We start from the raw sequence: 27,082 nt of genomic DNA on the forward strand, positions 1-27,082 counted from the left end.
GAACAGTTGTTTATAGCCATTAGTTTTGTGACATCTGAATAATTATTAGAAGATATTGCAACAATTTAATCAAATCATTATTATTGTTTATAATCATTACTTAATTAGAAAATAATTTTTTTTTAACATTTATACCATAATCATGACGTTTTTCATTCATCTGAAAATTTTTAATTGTTTATAACCATAAATTTCATTACATGAACATCATTTCTAATTTTATATCGAAAATGAATCATGAATTTTTTCAATTGTTTAATATTCATACTCAAGCGAAAATACTTATTTAATCAAAAACAGATAAAAAAAAAAAAAAAAAATATTTAATCATTATTTTGCTTAAATTTATAATTGTTAGTATATAAATTCAATATATGTAAATGAAAAATTATTAATCAATTCTTATCCATATTTGCAAAATGAGATCAATCTCAGCAATCTGTCAATTATATGATAAAGATGCTAATCTTGCTAAACTAAACACATGCTGTATAACAAACAATGTTCATTCTCTTTCTTCATAATATGTTTAACAATAAACTTCAAAACAGCATGAATTGAGTTGTCATCTAAATCCAAATGAATCCATGATGTACATAATCCAAAAATTATTTGCATTCTCAACAAAATTGTAATATCATTTTCAGCAAAACTCTTGTATATATAATTTTTATTCTTACATGATACTTAGTAATAGATTTACCAAGTATTTCAATACCAACAAAATGGAAATAATTAATTTAATAAATGTAGAGTTTCATGTATGTAAATAATTTTAAATTTTCCATGGCATCTGGATTACGAATGTAAATAATTAATGGATCTCTTAATATTTCTGAAACAAGTGCAGATCCATTATTATGTATTTTAATCATTAGTTTTTTTTTTTATGTCATTAACCAACCATGTAAATATTGTTCTTTCAATGTACATATTTTAAATTACTGCCAAAGACTGCTCCAAATTTTAAATTATAACAGACATGACAATTCTGGCTCTCATAAAAACAGCATGCTAGTCGCATATCCCTAGCCAAATATGCTATAAATTTAGCAGCATCAACAACATCATTTCAGCCAAGCTACCATCGCTAATTTTTCGCCAACGAAAAATTACTTCAGGAGGGGGGATGATGTAAGGGTAGTGAAACCCCACCACTCACCCACTCTAGCCAGAGAGAAAGAGACAGCCCCCTCGGCACACAGAGAAGGGAGGCTCGGCGAATGTATATAAAAACGAGAGGAAAGTCAAAAAGGAGATTCTGTTCAAAGTCTTGCACTTTAATTGTACACATCGTTTTAGCCACGTCAGTCAGTCTGTTCTGTTCTTGTAGTGTAAAGTATACTGTCCTTGGCAGTCAGTCAAATACATATATTATATCTTATACCAATACAAGGTGTTATTTATCTATCAACATCTACAACCAACATCTCCTCAAACACCATTACAAGTACGACATGAGTGATGTAAGGTGGTAGATCGCTGGTCGCTCCAAAAATATATCGTCTAGTCTAAAAAACTGTTATCTCTCCGTCAAAGTATCATGAATTGAGTCAAGTGTAGGGAGGAGATGTGTTCACCTCGACTGTTCAGACGGTATTTTATTCAATAGATCATAATGCATTATTCTTAAAACTTTATAATCTTCATGTTTCAACTAATAAAATAAAACTATTAAAGCGTTATATAAACAAAGAAAAGCTGCTGTACAACTAGGAGACGGCATATCATTGTCATTTAGTACTTCTACGGTGGCCAGACAGAGTTGTTCCCTTTGCCCAACTTGCTGATTTCAATTTACATATATGACTTGGCCGAATTTCTAGGAGAAGGAAATGAACAACCAACACGCTTTTGTTATGCGGACAATATAGTTATACTTATAGATAAATAATTTAAAATGAAAAATCTGATAAGAAAGTCAACGGTGTTTACATAAATATGGAATTAGACCGTAAATCTATAAAAAGACAAAAATAGCGGTTTTCCAAAAAAATAGGGGACGACTATGTAGAAAGAAAAGATGGTACTATAATGGGCATCCTATGGAGATTGTGAATAATTACAAATATCAGTGCGTAATACTAAATGCACGCTCGAACCAAGATAAATGATACAGGGTTGCTAAGAAAAGTATATATGGTCCAAAGTATTAATTAATGATTATATACCGATATCGTTTAGAGAAACCTGTGAAACAGGTTTAAAATAGTTGATAAGAAAATTCACATACTATCTAGCTTGAAAATTTCAGTAGTTCTATGAAATGCCGCTAGATAGCACGGAAATGCACTTTATCTTATTAAAAATGTTTATTCTTAATTTAAAATACATTTTTCAAATAGAAATGCAACGTTGAACATTAACTTCATCATCAAAAAAATACTCCTCGCGACAGGAATGGCACTTTAAAAGGCAAACGATTTTAAAACTTAGAAATTAAATTCAGTAATATTTATCCAACTGCAAACCTATGGGTACCAACCGTTATTTCAGGAAATGAATAGGTAGGATATAAGCTCACAGGCTAGAAATGCTTCATAGCATTCATGATAACGGATGAACTCCATGGTTGTCAGCAATATAAAGTGCTGATTAGGGAAGCAGAGCTGTTAGCAACATAATTTTGCGTTGTCTCGGCTGGAGATGGCCGGTTACGGAGATGGCTACTGGTTGGAAACCATACTGGTTCCAGAAATCAGAATATAGATTGAAACTTAATGAAATACACTTATTCAATGATTTAGCCAAACTAAGTGATTGCTACACAGCCTAGAAAACAGAAAGAAAATTTGTCCAGCCTCCTAGAATATTCAAGCACCAACTTCCAGATAAAGAAATAAGATTTTAATGCTTTCAGAGCAGCCTGAGGAGGATTGGAGCAGATGCAACACAATGGGTTCCACTAATGTGAAAATTGAATTTACTTATTCTTTCAGAGGCCAATGTTTTATTTTCCTTAATAATAAAAAGGTTAGCCTCATTAGCTTGGATTTTCCACAATCTCTTGAACTTTTGATATAAAATAAATAAATAAAATTGACTGGAGCAATTACTGGGTGTTATCAATCCAAAAATCGAGTTTTAAGTTTAAGAGAATCTCAAAGAAAATATAATTAGTTTGACAGGTCAACAGTTATTAAGATTAATATGTATTGTGTTAATCAGGTTTTGTTGATTTAACAAACACATAAACAAACACTTCACTCATTTTGACTTTCTGAATAGCTTCTGTACTGCAGTTAGATAATCCCATGGTTCATTCAAGTATATAAGCTATGCCATTTGGGGTCAGTTTTAGTTTGATTTCGTATCAGCAATCTGTAGGTAAGTTTGATACTTTTATTGGGATCTGAAGTATTAGTTTTAGTAATACTTAGAATATTCAAGCTGGTTTTACACGAATAAAACACGCTCTAGGATACAAAATATTTTATACTAATCTCTTCAAGTTCTGGTAAAACCAAGTATTGTTCTAATCGGACATTTTAACTATTGATTAATGATTTTTGATTATAGGCAACTTAACTTGTTCATTAACGCTAATATTTTTGTACTCTTATTTTATAGAACAATGAAGGAATTGATTCTCTTTTCCTTATTGATTTGCGGTACACTTCCCGCATCTGTACCCAAAGATCCATTGTCTGATGAGTTTATTGATTACATAAATTCCATGGGCACAACTTGGAAGGTAAATATCTAGCGTCAGTCACGTCAATAAATATTATTAATTAGGAAGTTATAAGCAGATATTTTCTTGAAAAATAGGATTCTACTAAACTATAAACCGAATTAGTTTCACAGAAGTGTTTATCCATTTTGATACCTGGGTATTTAGGGAAAGGATTAGCTGAGTGATTAACAAATACTGGATTCCAACTTGGAGATCACGGTTTCGAATATGTTAGGCTTTAGATTTTCACTTCCCAGAACTTCTTACAGCTCACTGTCCGGTGATGGTGAGTGTTGTTTGGAACGAATGAACTCTTCCGAAGGTTGGAAATAACCGCGCCAAAAATAATAAATAAAAAACCTGGGTATTTATATAGAAATGCCTCTGTATGAAATATGTATTATGCATATTTATTCTATATATTATAGATATAGAATATATATATTAGAAGTACTTCAAAGATATCATCAAGCAATTTAATTAATGGTAATTGTTATTTTATTTTATCTATATAAATGTTGCCATCATTGTTTGCAATGAGTTATTCTGGTGTACTACTTACATTTAGTAACATTTTTCTCCTACAAAGCCTGATTTTAAAAAAATAACCTGGAAATATACTTTAAAGGCTGGAAGAAATTTCGCTGCAGACACTCCAAGAAAATACCTGAAATCGCTAACCGGTGTACATGAAAACGCGAATGCATTTACTTTACCTAAACGTGTTGAGTCAACGAATATAAAAATACCAGAAGAATTTGATGCAAGAACACACTGGCCAAATTGTACTACAATTAGTGAAGTTCGAGACCAAGGATCATGCGGTTCTTGTTGGGTATGACGTTTTTTTATTTATTGCATTATGAAATAAGAAAAAAAAAATAATCATTCAAACTAATTTTAAAACTAACTTGATGGTAATATTTAGGCATTTGGAGCTGTCGGGGCAATGTCTGATCGTATTTGTATCCACAGCAATGGTAAATTAAAGGTACATCTTTCTGCAGAAAACTTAGTCTCATGTTGTGACTCTTGCGGTTATGGCTGCGAAGGTGGGGACCCTGAAGCAGCTTGGCAATACTGGCAAGATAGCGGTATTGTAAGTGGAGGAAATTACGGCTCTAAACAGGTTTGCTTGGTTATTATCGTAAGTAAAACAAGCCTAATTATTATATTTAGTTAGTAGTTTATCTAATAGATGGTTTTAATTAAGGGTTGTCAACCATACTCCATTGCTCCATGTGAACATCATATTGCTGGACCTAGACCAGCATGTATCGAATACGGCAGTACTCCTGAATGTAGAAGCCGATGTGAAGAGGGATATGGTGAATCGTATAAATCTGATCTTCACTTCGGTAGGTTTTATTTCTTTTAGTTTCCCACTCCAGATACTGAGTCTTGTTAAAATCTGCGTTATTTCATTGAGAACATAGTTATTCTGCTACCTGAGAGACTTATTGTACCTTCCTAAATAACTGAGGAAGCATATGCTCTTCTTACAAGGTCTATGATCTTTCCTTTCATTTTTGATTTTGAACTACGCGATTGTAACGCTGTTAAACAAGGTATGAGAAGAAGTTTCACTCTACTCCAACGAAAACCTACTCGGAGATTCCAATCTGTAGAAATGATCGTTTAAACTCCCGTACTTTTTATCATAAACTATAATAATTAGTTTCTTTCCTAATGTAATATTTTCTCAGTTCTGATTTAATACTTAATATTATAAATAATCTGGTTCGTTCCTAATCTCTAATCTCTCAAAGTCATTGCCTAAGAAATTTCCCAAAGAGCTTAGTATCTTTGAAATATCAAAAACAGATTCTGGACCAATGAATGCAGTGGATGCTCTATTCTTGGCCATCTGATTCACCCTATTGCCAGCATGATCTGGCACCCAGTCATGTACTATAATGTTGACTGGTGTTTTGTTGACTACTTTATATTTTCTTCTCTTTACCTTACTTTTGTTCACTTATCATGTAGTGTTTGCATGAGTAATTTAATTGTTAAATATTAGTTAATTATTCAATTTTATATAACTCAATTAATAGTTGGTATTTCCTTCTTTGGAAGAAACTTTTTAATTTTGGTGTCAGTTCGAAATTTATTAGAATTCTAAAGTTAATATACGATCGAGCTAATATGATTCTAAAGATTAATTCTGAACGCTCAAAGCCAATAAACATCAGTAAAGGGGTACTTCAGGGTGAAATATTGAGCCCGTTACTTTTTAATTTATTCATTTCGGATATGGAAACCTTTTTTAGAAAGAATGGGGCTTTTGGTTTGCGGATAAACTCGAGTCTTGACATCCTCATGCTATTCTATGCTGACGATCTTGTCGTTTTTGGAGATAGCCACTGCGATTTAAGGAAGAAATTAAAACTGTTGGAAATGTATTGCCTAGAAAATTGTTTAGAGGTAAATCTCGAAAAAACCAATATTGTTAAGTTTTATAAAGGAAGACCCAAAAAAGAAAGACACTTTTTATATAATGGCCGTCCTCTAGAAGTTAAACCAGAATATAATTATTTGGGGGTAAGATTTTCTTCCTCTGGGAGTTTCCATAAAGCGCTTGAGCAAGCTTTATCAAGAGGTAATGCAACTACGGGTGCAGTTTTAAGTACTTGCTCCAAAGCGAGGCTCATGGACTGGAACTCGAGAGAGAAATTATATCAAGCAGTCGTTATACCATCTATTCTATACGGAGCCCAGATTTGGGGACTTGCTCACATAGAAGCTTTAGAAAAATGTCACTTGAACTATTATAAAAGCCTTCTGCGTCTGCACACAAATACCTCGAATTATATTGTTCGTCTCGAGACCGGCTCAGTCCACATTAGTTGGTACGTGTTAAAGTATAGTTTACTATGGTACCTCAAATTACTTAATACTAGTAGCAATAGATACCCTAGAGCAGGGGTCGGCAACCTTTTTCTGTAAAGGGCCGCAAAAGGTTATTGGTTTATTACCGAGGGCCGCAATATATACATGTATATTTCTTTTTATATTTATTTCGGGTTCTTTTGTATTAATTGTTTTTATCTATTTATAATACAGATTATTAATTAAAATGAAATTTATTTACAAATCAACAAAAAAACGGCATTAGTTATTTTTATGAAATTGCTTCATATCTTCCTTCATCATTTTTTCTATTAAAAGCCGGACGAAATAAAAATAATGCGATTCCATTCACATTTATATATCACCATAAAATAAATAACTAGAGAAGAAGCGAAAATCCGCAGCTTCGACGGCGACAACACGCTTTGTTTTGTGTCGGTGTAAAAAGTGGCGTACTAAAAGTCGAGTGATCATACAAAGAAAGAGCGCGGATTACCAATATAAGATTTGAACGCTGAGACAATAATTGTACTAGCGAAAATTACCAAACTTTATGTGACATAAAATTTGAAATATTATTTAGATTTTTATTGTTTTCCGTTTTGTGCCGCGGGCCGCAGGAAGATGTTAAAAGGGCCGCAAGCGGCCCGCGGGCCTCACGTTGCCGACCCCTGCCCTAGAGCATGCCTAGATAAAATGTTGTCCTGCACGCAGGGAAGTGAAAATATTTGTTCCCGAAAGTCTGCTAAGTACAATTGGGTTGTACGATTGAAGGATTTATTAGATCAGTTTGATGAGTCTAGCCTGCTGGGAATATCTGACCCTGAAGTTTTCTCACGAATGATTTCTCCAACTTTGGAAAAATATAGACACTTTCTTGTGAATCAGGATTTGGATAGACTACATAGCTCCACTTGTAGTATTTTATACCCTCAAGTATTCAACCATAGCTCTATCCCGCAACAATATCTCCTTACTCAATTACCTATTTCATACACACGTTTATTTGCTCAACTTAGGACAATTAATAAATACACATTTTCATTAAAATTAAAAAATAGCGCTTACAGGATAGATTCAAACAGTAATTGCCTTTTATGTGGTAATGTTCTAAAAGAGGATTTGTACCACATTTTCATGGTTTGTCCAGCATATTTTAGTATCCGTGAAAAGTATCAGGACAGAGCTTCTTTCAGTTTACCTTTTGTGTTAACTCAGTGCAGTAGAGATGTAATGAAAACTGTATTTTGTTATCTGTGTGAATGTTTCTCTTTAAGAGAGGAGTTAATAAGTTGAAAAATTGATTTATGTTTTTTACTTTATTTCTTTTTTAATTACTTTGGCTTTATTTATCTTTTTACTTATTTCCAAGGTCTTAAAAAATACCATGAAATACCACAAAGGAGCTATTCCTTAGACCTATTTCAATGACATATACAAAGTGTTTCTTTCATTTTTTATTGTACTTATGTTTGTATATATTTATATTAATTTATGCTGTACCCAACTGTTTTTGAGACAGGACGTGAGTCCTATAAATCAAATAAATAAATATTATTATAGTAATAGTTGGTATTTTGTGAATTTTGGAAAGAGTAAGGAACCGAAGTTAGTGATCAAATACCGCAGACTTCAGTTTGGGAGATACAGCAGTTCCATTGTTGCTTAGGATATATACGATGTTTTCTTTTTTTTTTTTTAGAGAAAAAGGTGAAGTTTCACTTCTGTAAGCGGAACAATAGTATCCGAATTCAGTCAAAGATATTTACTTAGAAGGGAGATATACTTACGAAATGAGATCTATTTTTACAATTTCTAACAATATTAAGAAATATCTAATCTTTTTTGTTTTCTATGAAATTTTCAGGCAAATCCGCTTACTCTATTGATAGTGATGTCCAGGCAATCCAAACAGAAATTTTGAAAAACGGTCCTGTTGAAGCTACATTTTTAGTTTACGAAGATTTTGTCTCTTACAAAGAAGGTGTATACAAAAATGTTGCTGGTGATATACTGGGCGGCCATGCAATCAGAATCCTTGGATGGGGAACTGAAAAAGGAACTCCGTATTGGTTAGTTGCTAATTCATGGAACACAGACTGGGGTAACAGAGGATTTTTCAAGATCCTCAGAGGAAACAACGAATGTGGTATCGAAGACAACATCAGCGCTGGACTTCCAAAAGTATAAATGCAAGGCTGATATTAATATTCATCAATAAAATTTCAATAGACAATATTAAATCAATGCACTTTGTAATAATAACAAAATTGTATGCTTTAAATTGAAATAAAGTTCTTTTTAAAGAAGAAGTACAGTTGAATCTTTTTATTGAAACATGAACCCTTTTACTATACTCTTTAACAAAAACTTACAGTTTAAAATGTTAAGTATAAGGGTTTATTAAATGCCAAAAGGTACACAAATCAGCAAGTACCCAACATTTCATTAATACTTCATTGATATTATTTTAAGTAATTTTACTACATTAATTTTCATTAATATTTTTTTGAATTTATTAGATGTTTCACAGACCCTTATGCTGGCCATTTTAATCTACAAAATCTTTGTTCAAGTAGAACACCATTTAACTTAGATTGACTGTAATATCTAATCAACAAACTATTAATCACAAGTTAAAATAAAAACTTTTCAAAAAAAATGCTTACACCAACATTCATCAATGATTTAATTTATTTATTTTTATTTTTAAATAAAAATCGTCGGTTTAAGTTCATTCTTCGATTAAAGTAATTGTTACTTTATGAAGTAGTCAAACGTTTGTAATAATAGGTAATAATTATCTGGCTTTATCGCAAATAATATAGTTTTCTTCAATTACATTCTCAATCTAGGTATTCATCCCACAATGTTGTATGTATGTAATATAAAGTAAATAAGATATGCATATATTTAGGACAGCTAACATAATTATTCCAGTATTTTACTATAAGTAAAATTAGAGGGACTACATTAAATTACAATTGAGAAATGAATAATTATTGTTGAATAATTTACTTGATATTACCTACGCGTTATTTGTGCTCACAAATACTTCGGAAAGACGAATTCTAGACTGAAATATTATTTTAAATCCGTGTTTCAAATTTAAATAGTAGCCGACTCTGCCTTTGCCTTTTTCTACTTTAACGTGCTTGTACATACATATATGTGACTTCTCAGAATAAAGAGCATAATAAAGATAAATCAGAAAAATAATTTGGAATAAAGCTAAAATAAAGTACCTCTTTAATTACAAAGATATAATATAAATTTTATCATAATTATAACAAAAAAATAAAATATTATGAATAAACAAAGGGAAGGGATTAGCTATGCGGTTAGCGTATTGGATTCCCACGTGGAGGTTCCGGGTTCGAATCAAGCTGCAGACCCTTAGATTTTCTCTTTCTAAGAGCTTCTTACAGCTCACTGTCCGGGTGATGGACAATGTTGTCTGTAACGAGAGAACACTGTCCGGAGGCCGGCAGTGCACTGAAAAAAGCTCCGGGCGCCAATAACCTTGATGTTGACGCGACTTAAATCATAAAAGAAAAGAAAAAGAAAGTGAATGAACTGGCCAGCATAAGGGTCTGTGAAACATCTAATAAATTCAAAAAAATATTAATGAAAATTAATGTAGTAAAATTACTTAAAATAATATCAATGAAATGTTGGGTACTAGCTGATTTGTGTACCTTTTGGCGTTTAATCAACCCTTATACTTAACATTTTAAACTGTAAGTTTTTGTTAAAGAGATTTTTGTACCTTTTGGATAGATTTTCCTTTTTGTATGTTTTGCAAAGTTACATATTTGCTTTACAGATTTTATTAAAATTGGGAATAGAAAATTTTAATTTTATCATTATAACCTGAAAAGGTGTTAAGTTGGAGTTACTAACACTGGAGAGATCTTTTTAAAGAATGATTACAGTTGCGGTCCCCAAACCATCCTCAATAACAATTTTTTTGAGAAAGCGTTTTGAATAAAATAGGAAGGTAATTTGTAGATATGAAGGTAAAATAGCAAAATTAAACTGCGATTTCAGTCCTTCCCTTTAAGAGGAGTAAGAAAAATAAACTGCGATTACAGTACTTCTCCCTAAAAGGCAAAGATTTTGAATCGAACGACAATTCATTGATGAAAATCGGTTCACTCATTGAAAATTTTAACGATTGCAGTACTTCCTCTTAGTAGGTGTAAGAGCATGATGACACTTCACAGCCACGTAGAGGAGCTTTAACCGCTTCTTCTTGCTAAATTTTATCAAAATCGGACTAAGCGTTATAGAAATATTGGTAATAATAGTTTTAGAAAGGGTCTTATTTGGGTGGGGCAAACTCCCCTCCTTATGAGGCACGGCGTCGAGACTTTTAAAGTGCAAATCTGTACAAAATTTCGATTCGAATGACACTTCATTCATGAAAATCGGTACACGTGTCGATAATTTGCAACGATTGCTATACTTCCCCTTAAAAAGTGTAAGAGCTGATCGTCGCTTTAATGTTACGTAGGGGAGCCCTAACCCTATCACCCTACCAAAGTTTATCAAAATCGGGCCAAGATTTACAGAGTAATTAGTAATAATAATTTTGGAGGGGGCCTTACATAAAGGGGGCTAACTCCTCTCCCATTCGATGTACAGCATCGAGACCCCCAAAAGGCACATCTACATAAAATTCCGAATCGAATGACACCTCATTCATGAAAATCGGTTCGCGCGTTTAGGCGCTACGTTGTTTACAAAAAAGGTAACAACAACAACAACAAGAAGAAGAAGAAGAACAAGAACAAGAACAAGAACAATTTTTGAAAATGCCGTTTTTGCTCATTTTCAGCATCTTTTTTTCTCAAAATCTATCAAATCTAGGTTGTTTCAAAAAAATTACAGCTATAAAGGAGGATTTGCCCTTTATTTTAAAGAAAATTTGGGAATTTTATCTTTTATAGAAAAAGAGAAAAAAATTGTCAAAGTTGGGTGTTTTTTAACGTTACGCTTTTTCGTGCAGTTTTTGATGATCAACCCTTATTATACAACTGTCCTACCGGACAGTTTTAATTTCAAATTTTGACAGCATTACAAGAAAATTCTGTTAAAAATTGAGCAAAACTTAATACCTGCCGTTATCTTTAACCATTAACCTTCTGTCCACGTTTTGCACAAGAAAGTTTATTAATTATTAACCAAAGGTATGATATCACGAGGAACCTGACAGCTGGCAGGAAAATGGTTACAGCGTGGTCCATGGGGCTATGTTTTTTTCCAAAGCTAATAACAAAAAATCATAAAAGTGGATGGATATATCGATTCTTTATTGAAAGAACAGTCTTTATCTCTCACTCTATTGTGTTATAAAGCTGTGCGAACAGAAAATAGACTTGAAATAAAATAGATTCTGAATCCTACTGTGATTAACTATGAGTGATGTGAGAAATAGTATTCAGTAACAGAGACGTGATTTAATAAAGAAATTTCCTTTCAACTATCCAACAAGGTTGTCTTGGAGAAAATAATCATAATTTGTTCCTCCCACATTGCTATATTTGTCGACGAAATGGGCTTAAATCACATACTAAAAAACATAGAATCAGAAAAATCTATGTTGAAGATTCTTGTCGACAGGATTTCTAGATTGTAAAAAAACTTACTAAATAGTTGAGGCGAGGATTTTATTATGATAAGATATATTTGAATTACTTCGTCACAACTAAGTTGGCTGTCTCTAGATTGTTAAACATCCTATTCAATTTCTTAGCCACAATAGATCCAAAGGGGTCGCGGTGGCGTAGGCCTTGAGGCCACCCTAGTCTAATCTAATCTAATCCTATCCAATTTCAATTTGAACAGCTTTCTACTGCTATTAATGTCCACCTTAGACTGAAAAAAAGAAAAGTATTCTTGATTTTCCTAGACTTTCAAAGACCTTTTGACTCGGTACCTCACTTAAGATTGTGGCATAAATTGTATAATCTTGGAATAAGCGGCAAATGTTTAAGACTTATAATGAATCTTTATAATAACGCTGCTTTTAAAATTGTAGAGGGAACCGCTGACTCAAATTGTATACCCGTCTCAGAGGGCGTTCTTCAGGGAGAAGTGTTGTCCTCTTTGCTATTTTCCCTGTATGTCTCAGATGTGGTGGCCTTTTTTGATGATCGAAACATTGCCGGAATTAATATTAAGGGTGGCAGAGATCTCAGTTTTCTGCTTTACGCCGATGACATGACTATTCTGTGTCACTCTTGGCATGATACGCAGCGTAAATTAGATATACTGGCAGAATATTGTAAATTAAATGGTTTAACATTAAATACAAAAAAGACACTTATTTTGGTTTGTCATAAAGGTGGTCGAACTGGAAAGATCAAGGATTTTTACTTTGAGAACACGATTGTCCAGCGCTGCAGCTGTTTTAACTATATGGGGGTCACCATATCTTCATACCCTAGTTTTAGGCAGGCTAGTTTGGCTTTCGTTGCTAAAAATGCTATTGCCAACGCATCAGTTATGCAGTTACTTAGAAAAAGCAAATCGGACGCATGGAACACTAAGTGCTATTTATATGACGCGATGTCGGAGAGTATTCTTTTGTACATGTCCGACATTTGGGGTTGTCAGTATCCAGATCTAATTGAGATCGGTCAATTGAGGTTTTCCAAACAACTGCTGCAATTACCACCCAATACTCCTAATGCTTATGTTCGCTTGGAAGCCAACCGCACTCATGTTTTGTGCAAAATTTTCAATAGAATGTATGGTTGGTGGATTAAACTGCTAAGTATGGCTGATTGGCAGTTGCAAAAATTATGCTATCTAAGATTAGTAAAGCCAGTCGATACTTTTGCAATGCCGTTTAATTGGGCTCGTGAACTTAGGAAGTTTCTCTGTGCAATAGGAGCCAAAGATGTTTGGACGAGTCAAAATTTAGAATTAATAATAAAAAATAGAAAGAGCTCTGTAAAAAAGTTAAAAAATCATTTAATAAGTATGAACGTACAAAAAGTCATTAATTCTAATTTTAACCTATATTATAGAAATTTAAGCAGTTTAGGTCTGCCGGAGAAATATTTAGAATTCAATGTACACATAAATAAAATAAGATTATTAGCTCAGCTGCGACTGGCTAGTAAGAAAATCTCCAAGATTAGTATTAATAGAGGGAAGGGATTAGCTATGAGGTTAGCATACTGGACTCCCACGCGGAGGTCCCGGGTTCGAATCCAGCAGCTGACCCTTAGATTTTCTCTTCCTAGGAGCTTCTTACAGCTCACTGTCTGTAAGTTGTGTTGTCTGTAACGAGAGAACACTGTCCGGAGGCCGGCAGTGCACTGGAAAAAGCTCCGGGCGCTAATGACCTCAGCTGTTGATGCGCCAAAAAAAAAAAAAAAAAAAAAAATTAGTATTAATAATGATGCCCTTAAATTTAATAGCGAAGAACCTTGTAATTTATAATTTATGTGATTTGAATCAGACAAATGACATTATACATTTTATTCTGGAGTGCCCTGTATTCTCAATGTTTAGAAATGATTATATCAGTAAATATTTCTCTGTGAACGATACCAAATTGGGAAGTATTGAACGGTTGCTTGTAATAGAGGATGAACGCAAAATTAATGATTTATATTTTTTCTTAAAAAAATCATTTAAGTTAAGAAAAATTATTTCAAGTTTGTAAGCAAACTCACTGCTATAACTTCATGTGGTACTTTTCTGTTAACCGGGCGCAAGCGAAAAACAGTTTAGGGTAAAACTGTTTTCATTACAATTCATTAAAATTTGTTTATAGTTGAACTTGTTTTGCTTACTATTAATTAGTATTTGTTTATAGTTGAACGTTTTCGACTTTTAGTCCGTTGACTTGGCTCGCGTTTGGTTCACAATTGGCGACATTTGCGCCCGGCTAACGGAAAAGTACCCTTCATGTTTATAAACAATAAAATACATACATTTCAATTTGAACAACTAGTGCACAAAAAGTCTAATCGTAACTCCTTCATTAAGTTTGTACTTTTTATAATTCTGGAATTTGGCCTCAACTTAAATTTTAAACATTAAGTTCATCACGAAAAAAAAAGTCTGGTGACAGTAATAGCCAAGTTTTTAAAAATTAAAAATCATTATTCCAGGAAATGAAAAGGAAGGATAAACGCTCTCAGTCTGTAAAGGTTTCATAATATTCATGACCACGGATGAGCTCTATGGGTCGTCAGCAATCTAAAGTGCTGATTAGGGGAGCAAAGCTGATAGCAACTTAATTTTGAGCTTGTATCGGCGATCTGCAAAGACTAGTGGTTGGAAACCATCCTTGTTCCAGAAATCAGAGTGTAGATTGAAACTTGAAGAAATACACTTATTCAATTATTTGCCTGAACTAAATGATTGGTACACAGCTTAGAATACAAAGTGAAAATTTTTCCGGCTTCCTAGAATATTCAAACACCAACTTCCAGATGAAGAAATAAGATTTTAATGCTTTCAGAGCAGCCTGAGAATTGGAGCAGATGCAACAAAATGGGTTGCACTTATGTGAAAAATGAATGTACATCTTTCAGAGACTAATGTCTGAAGGTCAGACAAGGTTATCCTCATTAGATTGGATTTTCCACAATCTCTTTAACTTTTATATAAAATAAATAAATAAAAAATGACTGGAGCAATTACTGGGTGTTATCAATCCAAAATTCGAGTTTTAAGTTTAGGTTAATCTCAAAGAAAAAATAATTAGTTTGACAGGACAACAGTTATTAAGATTAATATGTATTGTGTTAATCTGGTTTTGTTGATTATTCATATAAACAAACACTTCACTTCATTTTGACTTTCTGAATAGTTTCTGTATCGCAGTTAGATAATCCCATGGTTCATTCAAAGTATATAAGGAATGCCATTTGGATTCAGTTTTAGTTTGATTTCGTAGCAGCAATCTGTAGGGTAAGTTTAATATTTTTATTGGAATCTGAAGTATTACTATTGTTAGATTATTTAAGCTGGGATTATCTAAATGAAACTCACTCTAAGATACAAAACATTTTTCACTAATCTCATTAAGTTCTGGTGAAACCAAGTATTGTTCTAATCGGGCATTTTAATTATTGATTAATGATTTTTGATTATAGTTGTTTTCTGGTGCGTACGTTTATACGATTTTACCTAACCACTGTTGTTCTTGAAACATGGACTTTATACTAAAAAAGAGTTGATTTTAACAGATGTTTGCAATCTGGTACGAACACTCACACCACTTCTATTATGACCATCTTTGAAATGGAACTGACAATCGTCTTCAGAATATCCAAATAAACATTCTACTAGAAAAATTATTGGAATGAATGTTATTGATCTATCATATTTATTTTATACGAATTTAATGATAACAAATAGTTTGGCAGTTTGTAAAATGGGGGGTTTGATGCAGAAGGCTTCTCTTTAAATTCTTTTAATGTGAAGAATCAACATTGAAGTAGTCTAAACTTAGTACAAACAAAATTAGGGTTTGGAGAAAAAGTAGATTTTTTTAAAAAAGAAAAAGGTACCAGTGGGAACTCAGACATATTTTTTTTTTTTTGCTTTTTATGTAAATTTTATTTCAAAAGTTATCGGATTAGGCAATTCTTAATATGCTGTCAACTAAACTGCTGATCTTAGTTCCTCCAGCTACTATATGGCATTGAAAGCAAAAAATGTTCTATAAGAAATCTAACAAGATGCAGAATGTTTCTCTTCTGAAAGTGTTTTAAAAAGAGGACGTCTTGTGAAGTTTAGCACCAAATTTTAGGTACTGCAAAATCAATGAGTCCAATCTAGCACGAAATTTAAAGGCAATTCAACATGGGCCAAACTGAGAAATTGAACAATATTTTTGCTGATTAAATTATACATTCCCTAGCTTGAAACTCGACAGTAAGTTAGTGTAATTAATATTAGGAAACTTAAGTTTTTCATTAACGTTAATATTTTTGTACACTTATTTTATAGAACAATGAAGGAATTGATTCTCTTTACTTTATTGATTTGCGGTACACTTTCCGCATCTGTACCCAGAGATCCATTGTCAGATGAGTTTATTGATTACATAAATTCCTTGGGCACAACTTGGAAGGTAAATATCTAGTGTCAGTCATGACAATAAATATTATTAATTAGGAAGTTATAATCGAGATATTTTCTTGAAAAATAGAATTTTACTAAATCATAAACCGAATTAGTTTCACAGAAGTGTTTATCAATTTTGATACTTGGGTAATTGGGGAAAGAATGAGCTAAGTGATTAACAAATACTGGGTTCGAACGCGGAGATCACGGGTTCGAATCTCACTGTTGGGCTTTAGATTTTCACTTACTAGAACTTCTTACAGCTCACTGACCGGAGGCCGGCATTAACCGCGAATAAATAAATAAAAAAAACCTGGGTATTTATATAGGAATGCATCTATATGTAATATGTATTATGCATATGTAATATATATTATATATACATCATATATACATTAGACATTAGAAGTAATTTAAAGAAATAATCAAGCAATTTAATTAGGGGTTATTGTTTTATTTTTTCTATATAAATGTTGCCATCATTGTTTGCAAAGAGTTATACTGGTGTACTAATTACATTTAGTAACATTTTACTCCTACAAAGCCTGATTTTAAAAAAATAACCTGGAAATATACTTTAAAGGCTGGAAGAAATTTCGCTGCAGACACTCCAAGAAAATACCTGAAATCGCTAACCGGTGTACATGAAAATGCGAATGCATTTACTTTACCTAAACGTCTTGAGTCAACGAATGTAGAAATACCAGAAGAATTTGATGCAAGAATACACTGGCCACATTGTCCTACAATTAGTGAAGTTAGAGACCAAGGATCATGCGGTTCTTGCTGGGTATGACTTTTTTTATTACATTACACTCAGGAAAAAAAATCATTCAAATTAATTTTAAAACTAATGTGTTGGTCATATTTAGGCATTTGGAGCTGTCGAAGCAATGTCTGATCGTATTTGTATCCACAGCAATGGTAAATTAAAGGTACATCTTTCTGCAGAAAACTTAGTCTCGTGTTGTGACTCTTGCGGTTTTGGCTGCGATGGTGGATATCCTGGAGCTGCTTGGCAATACTGGCAAGATAGCGGTATTGTAAGTGGAGGAAATTACGGCTCTAAACAGGTTTGCTTGGTTATTAACGTCATTACAACAAGCATAATGATTCTATTTAGTTAGTAGTTTATCTAATAGAATTGTTTTTATTAAGGGCTGTCAACCATACTCTATTGCTCCATGTGAACATCATGTTCCTGGACCTAGGCCAGCATGTAGCGGAACAGGCAGTACTCCTGAATGTAGAAGCCGATGTGACGAGGGATATGGTGAATCGTATAAGTCTGATCTTCACTTTGGTAGGTTTTATTTTTTTAATTTCTCACTCCAGATACTGATTCTAGTTAAAATCTGCGTTATTTCATTGAGAATATAGTTATTCTGCAACTTGAGAAACTTATTGTACCTTCCTAAATAACTGAGAAAGCAAATCTTTTTCTTACAAGTTCTAGGATCTTTCCCATCAGTCTTGATTTTGAACTACTCTGGCTGCAAAAAGTCAAAACCTTCAACGCAGTTAAACAGGATATGAAAAATTTCCATCAGTAAATGTCTACTCGGAGATTCCAATCTGTAGATATTTCTTTAATCTCCCGTACCCTTTATTAGAATCCATAATAATCTGGTTCGTTCCTAATCTCTCAAAGTCATTGCCTAAGAAATTTCCCAAAGAGCTTAGTATCTTTGAAATATCGAAAACAGATTCTGGACCAATGAATGCAGTGGATGCTCTATTCTTGGCCAGCTTGATCTGGCACCCAGTCATGTACTATAATGTTGACTGGTGTTCTGTTGATTACCTTAGATTTTCCTCTCTTTATCTTACATTTATTTACGTATCATGTAGTCTGTGCATGAGTAATTTAATTGGTAATTAATCAATTTTATATAGTTCTATTAATAGTTGGTATTTTGTGAAGTTTGGAGAGTAAGGACCGATGATAGTGATCAAATACCGCCGACTTCAGTTTGGGAGATACAGCAGTTCCATTGCTGCTTAGGATATGTACGGTGTTTTTTGTTTTTAGAGAAATAGGCGAAGTTTCACTTCTGTGAGCGGATCAATGGTACTCGAAGTCAATTAGTTATTTATTTAGAAGTAGATATGCCTCCGAAATGAGATCTATTTTTACAATTTCTAACAATATTAAGAAATATCTAATCTTTTTTGTTTTCTATGATTTTTTTTTTCTTTTTCAGGCAAATCCGCATACGGTGTTGATAGTGATGTCCGGGATATCCAAACAGAAATTTTGAAGAACGGTCCTGTTGAAGGTGCATTTACAGTCTACGAAGATTTTGTTTCTTACAAAGAAGGTGTATATCAACATGTTGCTGGTGAAGCGCTGGGCGGCCATGCAATCAGAATCCTCGGTTGGGGAACTGAAAATGGAACTCCATATTGGTTAGTTGCTAATTCATGGAACACAGATTGGGGTAACAAAGGATTTTTCAAAATCCTCAGAGGAAACAACGAATGTGGTATTGAAGACGGCATCAGCGCTGGACTTCCTAAAGTATAAATGCTTGGCAGATACAAAAAGTTGTACTTTCCATATAATTTAATCATGACATTTGTTAAAATTCATCAATAAAATTTCAATAGACATTATTAAATTAATGCACCTTTTAAAATTGTTTTAAATTTAAATAAAGTTCTTTATAAAGAAGAAGTACAGTTGAATCTTTTTATTGAAACATGAACCCTTATACTCCATTTCAAATTTAGACAGCATTACAAGAAAATTCTGTTAATAATTGAGCAAAACTTAATACCTGCCGTTATCTTTAACCATTAACCTTCTGACCACGTTTTGCTCAAAAAAAGATTTGCACGAGAAAATTTATTAATTATTAACCAAAGGTATATCAGGAACTGACAGCAGGCAGGAATATGGTTACAGCGTGGTCCATGGGGCTGTTTTTTTTCCTATGATAATAACAAAAAATCATAAAAGGCGATGGATATACTGATTTTTCATTGAAATAGTGATCTTTTATTACTTACTCTATCATGTTATAAAGCTATGCGAACAGAAAATAGATTAGAAAAAAAAAAGATTCTGAACTCCACTGTGATTAACTATGAGTGATATGAGAAACGGCAGCCTTGGACAGAGTCGTGATTTAAAAAAGAAATTTCCTTTCAACTATCCAACATGGTTGTCTTGGAGACAATAATCATGCATCTTCATCAATAAAACAAAATCTCTCTACCTCTCTCTGACGAATCTATTCACTTGTAACCCCCGGAGGTTTATCCTTGGTCTGAGAATAATGATGAGTGAAGTGTATTCAATTCACTCAGAACAATCTCTAGTCGGAGTGTCCATGCAGCAGACGATAAAATAAAGCAGGAATAAATAATTGATCTCTCATTGATTTTAGCCCCAATTGAGTAAGTGGTTAATACCACGACTATTACGATAGTTTAAAATAAATTGTTTAAATAATAAGTTAACTGTCTTCTAGGTCACCTATTTATTATTTTCTTTTAAGTGACATTTCAAGTTATCCACCAATTTTCTTCAATTACGATATTTTAAAAAATCGAATTCTTGAGTTTGTTTCAAGTCATCACTAATCCAAAGGGAAGTAAATTATTGCCAATATCCGTCATAATTTTATTTTATTTGTTATATTGACAAGCTTTTGACGTCGGTCATCTTCTGGTCTTATCGTACATACTGTAATATTTTTTACGTTAACCGTATTTCCCTAAAAAGTTTGCGTGTCTTCTGCTCTGACTGTAAAACAAATTACAATTGTTGAATTAATGAATCAATCACCAAAAAAAGAGATCAGTTATACGTACTCACATTAATAAAGTAATTCTTTCCTTACCTTAGCTTTGATACATTCTTTTTTAATTGATTCTTATTCTTAAGTACCTATTTAACCATGTCTGATTCCAATCTTTGAGGTCTCCTAAACACACAAACACAAAAATAAATAAATAAATTTACTTGTTTATTGTGTGTGTTAATACATTTTGAAAAAGAAATATAACATAAATCAATGCACTTCGTAATAATAACAAAATTGTATGCTTTAAATTTAAATAAAGTTCTTTTTAAAGAAGAAGTACAGTTGAATCTTTTGATTGAAACATGAACCCCACACACTCCATTTCAAATTTTGACAGCATTACAAGAAAATTCTGTTAAAAATTGAGTAAAACTTAATACCTGCCGTTTTCTTTAACCATTATTAACCTTCTGACCACGTTTTGCACAAGAAAATTAATTCTTTATTAACAAAGATATGATATCACGAGGAACCTGACAGCTTCTGATTTAATACTGTTGTCACTTTATTTACTACAGTTTTGATCGAAACCCGGCAACCAAAAGTAGTTATAAAATGTGTTAGTCTAGTGGTTACGAAGCGTGGCTTTATGAGCAGGAGATCGCCAGTTCGAATCCCGCACATAACTATATGTTATTTGTTTGAAAAAAATATTCATAGTAAAGTGTGTGCTTCAGTTCCCGTCCACATCTTTTTAGTAGTTGGACGTTAAGCCCGTTTGAAAAAAAGGGCAGTATTTGCTCTTTTTTTCTAATAAACTGTGCTGTAGTGGCTCTCAAGAAATAAACTTGACAAGTTTTCCGATCACTCCAGATGGAGTGAGCATGTAAGACGGTTTTCGAAACAGATTTTATTATTCTGTAAAGGAAACACTATGAAACATTAAACACTATGTAACGTAAACACTCTAAAGTGACGCTAAACCTTCCTAGACTGTAACCTAACATTCAGATTGTGTCGCGTTGTCGTCAGCACCCTTTGATGGCACTTTTACATGCACTTAGGGAGTTAATGGTGAAGAATGTTCAATGAAATTGGACTTATCGTTCTTTGAGAAATTCCATTCATACTCACAAGAATACCACAAACCATATGGTAAAATACATAGAAAAGGGCGTCAACTTAACTATGTATTTTTTGTTGAAAAGGTAATTTCGAAACTTTGACAAGATCGCTGCACAAGAAAGTGGGGTAAAATAAAAAAAAAAAGAAAAGGTCGTTTGTCAGGACAATGAATTATTGGAAGTGACTATGCCAAGAATCCTTGGACACAAATTACTTTTAGTCTTTGTGATAAATGTAAGGATTTTAAGCTGTAGGCGAATTGAGAAACATTCCACTTGTTCTGGATTCTCCCGCTATTTTGTTGGTAAAACACCTGTTAGAAGAGAGAGTATAGAAAGAAAACCATTAGAGAACAGCCGTGCGTTCTTGGCTTAGCAAAAATCCAAGTGAGTTATACGTAAAGAATGTTTATATAGAGGGAGGTAGAATAGTAAAGGCTACTGGGCGAAGGACGAGGGTAGATTGTGTGGCAGAGTGTGAGGTAATGACCACAAGTTTGTTGGTAAGACCATTTGTTAAGTTAGCTGGGAATACCAGGGTCTACTTGTCTCGTACCGGCGATACCCTTCCGCATCAATCTATGCTCCCCGGGATCCTATCTATTTCCTCACTTTTCTTTTTCCTGAAGCAGATTTTTTTTTCTCTGTCACCTTACTATCTTATACCTAGGGAAAATCGAAATACTTTCCTTAAAGGAAAACTAAACAAAAAAAAGAAGGAATGTGTCTCTAGAAATTTGTTGTCTTGCACAATGTATGATGAAAAACTAAATTCATGCCTTAAAAATAAAAAAAAACTGCTGTCAAGAAAAATGCCTTTGAATTTCAATTCGGTATAAGGCAATTTTTAGGAGTACATTAATTTAGACGACTCTCCAAATTCTAGAAGTCTCATATTACAAACTCGCTATGTTCCAAAACAATCAGAGAGGATGCCGTTTTCTTTTCTCCGTCAGATCTGCACAGGAGATGGGACAAATAAATTTACAATTAATATTTTGTTCACATAAAGGATGAGGTAAATTTTGTATCCAGATTCTTCAAAAGCTGAATTCAAGCAACGATTTTCTTTTTAAGTGACTGAACTTTATAAGAGATAAAAATTTTACAATAAGCTGTTGGGAACGCTTCTTGGTAGCGTTTCAAAAAAATAAAATAAATAGCAGATAAATGTGATGAGGTGAAAGATAGATAAACGTGAATTTAAAATAGTTCTACATATGTCTACTGAGTCGCCATCATGGTAAAATGTAAGTGCAAGGTCCTATGTAAGTCTTGTGAGTTGCCAACATGGTAAAATGTAAGTGCAAGATCCTATGTAAGTCTTGTGAGTTGCCAACATGGTAAAATGTAAGTGCAAGGTCCTATGTAAGTCTTGTGAGTTTCCAACATGGTAAAATGTGAGAATAAGGTGGTCCTATATAGGTCTAGTGAGTTGCTGTGGTGATTTAACTTTAAAGTGCTTGTATTCTCAAATTACAGATTTGTGTAAGTACATACATATGCTTTCAGTAAAAATAATCATGGTAAACTTCTACGTTAGTCAAGTCGGTTAACAGCACTCAATCAACCAAGTGGGTATCATTGCTTACTAAGTTCGATTTTGTGGGTTTTTCTTAGTGAATTAAGTTCTATTGATTCTTTTAAATATTCTAAAAAATAATAAATTGTTCATATAAATCTATTTTATTTGTTCTGCCGACCGGTGATATAAGCACAGCCAAAGGAACAGTTCAAAATTCGACTTAAACTATTTTAACCAACCCACTTTACAATCAGCCATTTAAGACACTTTCCAATATACGTTTTAAATATACCATTTCAAGTGGGGGAAAAACGAATGAATCTATCCATCATTTAAAAAAAAAAAAAAAAAGCTATAGCGTTGAACTGTCTGAATCTTGTAAATTATGCAGAGCAAGCGAGGAATCTCTCGAACACATACTCGTATTTTTAAAATGCCCCTACTACAGTTTATATAGAAATAGATACCTTAATAGTCAGTCAGATACTTCTTTAACAAACATTCTTGTATGTATAAACAAAGCACAAGTATTTAACGTGTATAACTTTATTACTAAGGCAATGAGATTACGTAGTACTTTGTTACAAGAGTAATGTTCAATCTGTGCCTACTTTAACTATTGTGTAATGTTATTATTTCAGTCAGTAATGCGAAGGTTTTATTTATGATTTTGTACCGCCTAGATTCCTATTTACTAACAGTTAATGTTATAGTGAGTTTCATTTTCCTTTTTCTTGTTAAGTTCACCTGCAGTTGTATTACGTTTAAGTTCTGTATAAGTTTGTTTATTTCAATTATTTTTAAATCTTAATTCTTATAGTACAGTAAAAGGTTAACTCTTTCTGTAACATGCAACTTTGTATAAATACAGAAATAAATAAATAAATAATAATAAGAATCTATCCATCTCTTAAAATTTTAAGTTTTTAAATAATCACTTTATTTCTCTGCCTAGTGATGTCCAAATTTATTTTAAAAATCTACATCACGTTAATAATTATTTGCACTTCTAATAAGCGGTTAAAGTGTTGAGAGTGGTTGGCGAAACCCCCATAAAGTGAAGTGCAATAAACTGAAGTTTGAAATAACACTTCAGCCCGGACAAAATCAACCGGGCTTCCAAGTTTTCAGCACTCAATTGTTTTTTATATAATTTTTGAATAAGAATCCATTTTAAATCAATTGTAACAAATTAATTCCTTGTTCAATCCAATTATTTTTACACCATATTTTGAAATTTATTTAGTTTCTATTAACTGATTGTTAAAGGGCTTGATACGATTATTTTAAATTTAAAGTTTCACCGTCGATTGAAGACTAAACAAGGTAATCAAGTAGATTTATATAATTTAAACTCCATATTTTCATTAAAACGATTCCAGCAAAAGTGATTAATTCTTATTGAGTACTTAGTTTAAAGAGATTGATTAGTTTTCAAAGAAATCGTGAAACATTATTTAAAATAGAATTAAAAAAACTCACTCTTTTTAGGTTACTTAGAATCGGGAAGCAAGAAAACTGTATTCCAAGTCTGAGCTTTATCTTCCTATTGTTTTTGATATATCAGTTGCTGTCTTTAACTATCACTTCAGCTATGAATACATTGTGAGGATTAGAAGGTCGTTTACAGAAAATAGTCGGATGCTACGATCACAGAAAGATCACTACTAACTCGATCATTGTAATACGTCAGATTTTACATGAATTCCAATTTAATACTTCAAACGAAAATACTTCTTTGCAGAATATAGAAGTCTGTGGACATTAAGCAGCTTATTAATTACTTGTGTATGCCTTACGGGATTAATGTAAGCATAGTTGGTGTCATTTTTAATTGTTCCTGTAGGAAAACAGGAACGCCAAGTCCCTTGCCTTTTCTAGCTTAGCCTCCTTTAAAGGTTATACTTGTCAACTTTGATTAGGAGGTAATCATTTGTGATCCTGTTACTGTAATTACCAAAATTCTTTTTCGGGAGTGCTACCGGAAGAAAATAGTAGGAGAAGGAGTTCATATTAGGAGGTGTAAAAGATATGGAGTTTATGAGGGAAAGGAGAGCTGATGCTGAAAGAAAAGAAATCAAGTAGAGATGGTAAAAGTGGTCACAATCGTAAGTTTAAGTCTCTTTTCTTTTTTCTACTCACACCACAAATGTCAACATCATCACACTCTGCTCAAGGCGACATGTAAATAAAGACTCCTTCAATATCCTTAAAAACTTCTATCCTGGCTTGATTGTCTGTATTTTTGTTTTTATCATGTATTCCCTTTTTTTTCATTTTTATTGCTTTAGGACAACTCTTTCCGTTTTCCTTTATATATAGAAAATATTGCTAGTCCGTTGGATTTTTTAAATTGGTATGGTAACATAGTAGTCCTATAAGTGGGAGACGCAAATTTGGAATTCCATCACTTTTGCTAGAAAATTCTAGTGAAACACATTAAGAAGGAAAAGCGAAGTTTACTGCGTAATTTACTGGAGACTATCAACTATTTTCTTGGCGAAGGTTAGGTTAGGTTATTGAATATTGGATTCACTTGAGCTTTAGAAGTGTAAATAAATGTAAATCAAAATGGTTAAGATATATACTAATTTCATTTTTTGTACATATATTTTTTTTTTGTGTGAAGTTTAATGTACTTACAGTTGTTTCCGAAAATATCCAATAATTCTGTAGTTTATTAATTGCTACTAAATGATAAGTTATAAGCGAGTGTCATCTATTAGCTTTGTTCAAATGATTTAATTTTAGGTGGAATTTCAGAATAATATTTATCACTATCGAGTTACAACTCGTCACATAATTTATCGATAAGCGATTCACTGGCCTCCAAAATCTGACTAAAAAGACAAGACCTAAACAAACAAATTAAACTTAACACTGCTACTTAGAATACGACCTTTACTGATGCTTACGACTAACAACTGATACTAAGCACAATGTGATGTAGAACAGAATCTAAGAAGGTTTCTTTTAGGTAACAGAACAGGGTTGCCTAGATACTTAAATAATATTTAAAGGTGTTTTTAATATTAAACTGATATTTTATTAATATTGCATTATTTTTTATCATTTTAAAATTAAAAACTAGAACTTAACTAACTAATCACAAATAGAAACAGCAATAATGTAAAAATAGTGTTTGTTTCTATAAATTTTGAATAATGAGCCGATTATTCAGCTATTGTAGGAAAAAATTATTAATCAGTAAGTACGTATTAAAAAAATCTTAAAAAACTAGAAAATCCATTCAATTAAATAGAATTACCATTTTTTGGAATTTTCTTTGAACTCATAATTTTAGCAACTTTTTTTTTGCCCGTAATCCCTTTTAATAGAATATAGGTGTTAAGGCGGTACAATTAAGGGTAAAATGACCCTATACAAGGGAGCGTCCCCAACCCTTCTCCGAGAGTTCTTTCAATAGAATTTTTCTGGTATATGTTTTAATTAAACATTGTAGACTCTCGTAAGGCAATACGGGTTCAAAGTTTAAACAAAATCTTTGTTTTTGAGGAAAATCATTAAAGTGATATTAAATATTTTGGTGGGTTTTGTCCGCTAACTCTCTGTCAGTTTTAATGAAAGGGCAAACACGAAATATACATTTTGAGCTACCTGCATCTAACCATCCAGAGGAACAACAACATATCCACGGAAATGTTTCAAATAAATGTTAAAGAACTATTGTGGCAGTAAGTATTGTTAATTAAAGAAAAACATGGAAGGAGCCTCGTTCAAATACTGAGCAAGCCGTACTCATTTAATTGAAGAATTTCATTTTAGTTGAGGTTTACGTATTATGAATGTCAAGTGGGCAGAGTTTGGCGTGTGATTTTAGTTCTCTAATTTCTCCTATATCGTTGAATGTGGTCTCAATGTGTCTATATGGAGTAGTGGCTGTAAAGTGGGATGCTAAATCTTAACAGAATGTCAACATCTTCAGTAAAAGATACAGTTTAAAATTAATATGAATTGCGTCATTAAAGTTAACAGTTACGTCATGTTTATTAAAAAAGAAGAAGGTGATGATGAAGACAGAGAGGGAAGAAAT

At 32.6% G+C, this 27,082-nt stretch overlaps 2 protein-coding genes and 1 long non-coding RNA gene across 3 annotated transcripts; 2 read left to right on the top strand and 1 right to left on the bottom strand.

The window, feature by feature from the left end:
- The first annotated feature begins 3,202 nt into the window (after positions 1-3,202).
- On the top strand, positions 3,203-9,028 carry LOC141450839 (cathepsin B-like). Its single transcript, XM_074121682.1, has 6 exons — positions 3,203-3,327; positions 3,571-3,694; positions 4,305-4,511; positions 4,605-4,805; positions 4,890-5,034; positions 8,397-9,028. The coding sequence occupies exons 2-6, from the start codon at positions 3,575-3,577 to the stop codon at positions 8,717-8,719; spliced, it is 996 nt and encodes a 331-aa protein (XP_073977783.1). The 5' UTR covers positions 3,203-3,327; positions 3,571-3,574; the 3' UTR covers positions 8,720-9,028.
- A 6,402-nt stretch (positions 9,029-15,430) lies between these two features.
- LOC141450841 (cathepsin B-like) lies at positions 15,431-19,305 on the top strand. The gene is made up of 6 exons (XM_074121685.1): positions 15,431-15,466; positions 16,511-16,634; positions 17,211-17,417; positions 17,500-17,700; positions 17,786-17,930; positions 18,832-19,305. Exons 2-6 carry the CDS (start codon positions 16,515-16,517, stop codon positions 19,152-19,154), a joined length of 996 nt encoding a protein of 331 aa, XP_073977786.1. The 5' UTR covers positions 15,431-15,466; positions 16,511-16,514; the 3' UTR covers positions 19,155-19,305.
- Positions 18,864-26,004, bottom strand: LOC141450845 (uncharacterized). Its single transcript, XR_012456350.1, has 4 exons — positions 25,672-26,004; positions 20,476-20,559; positions 19,640-20,378; positions 18,864-19,561 (listed from the first exon to the last, which is right to left on the bottom strand). It is a non-coding gene; the product is annotated as an uncharacterized lncRNA (long non-coding RNA).
- Positions 26,005-27,082: the final 1,078 nt, after the last annotated feature.

The sequence above is a fragment of the Rhodnius prolixus genome, unplaced genomic scaffold (genome assembly GCF_049639745.1).
Source record: "Rhodnius prolixus isolate KJV_2025 unplaced genomic scaffold, Rpr scaffold_8, whole genome shotgun sequence".
In the NCBI taxonomy this organism is placed as follows: Eukaryota; Metazoa; Arthropoda; class Insecta; order Hemiptera; family Reduviidae; genus Rhodnius; species Rhodnius prolixus.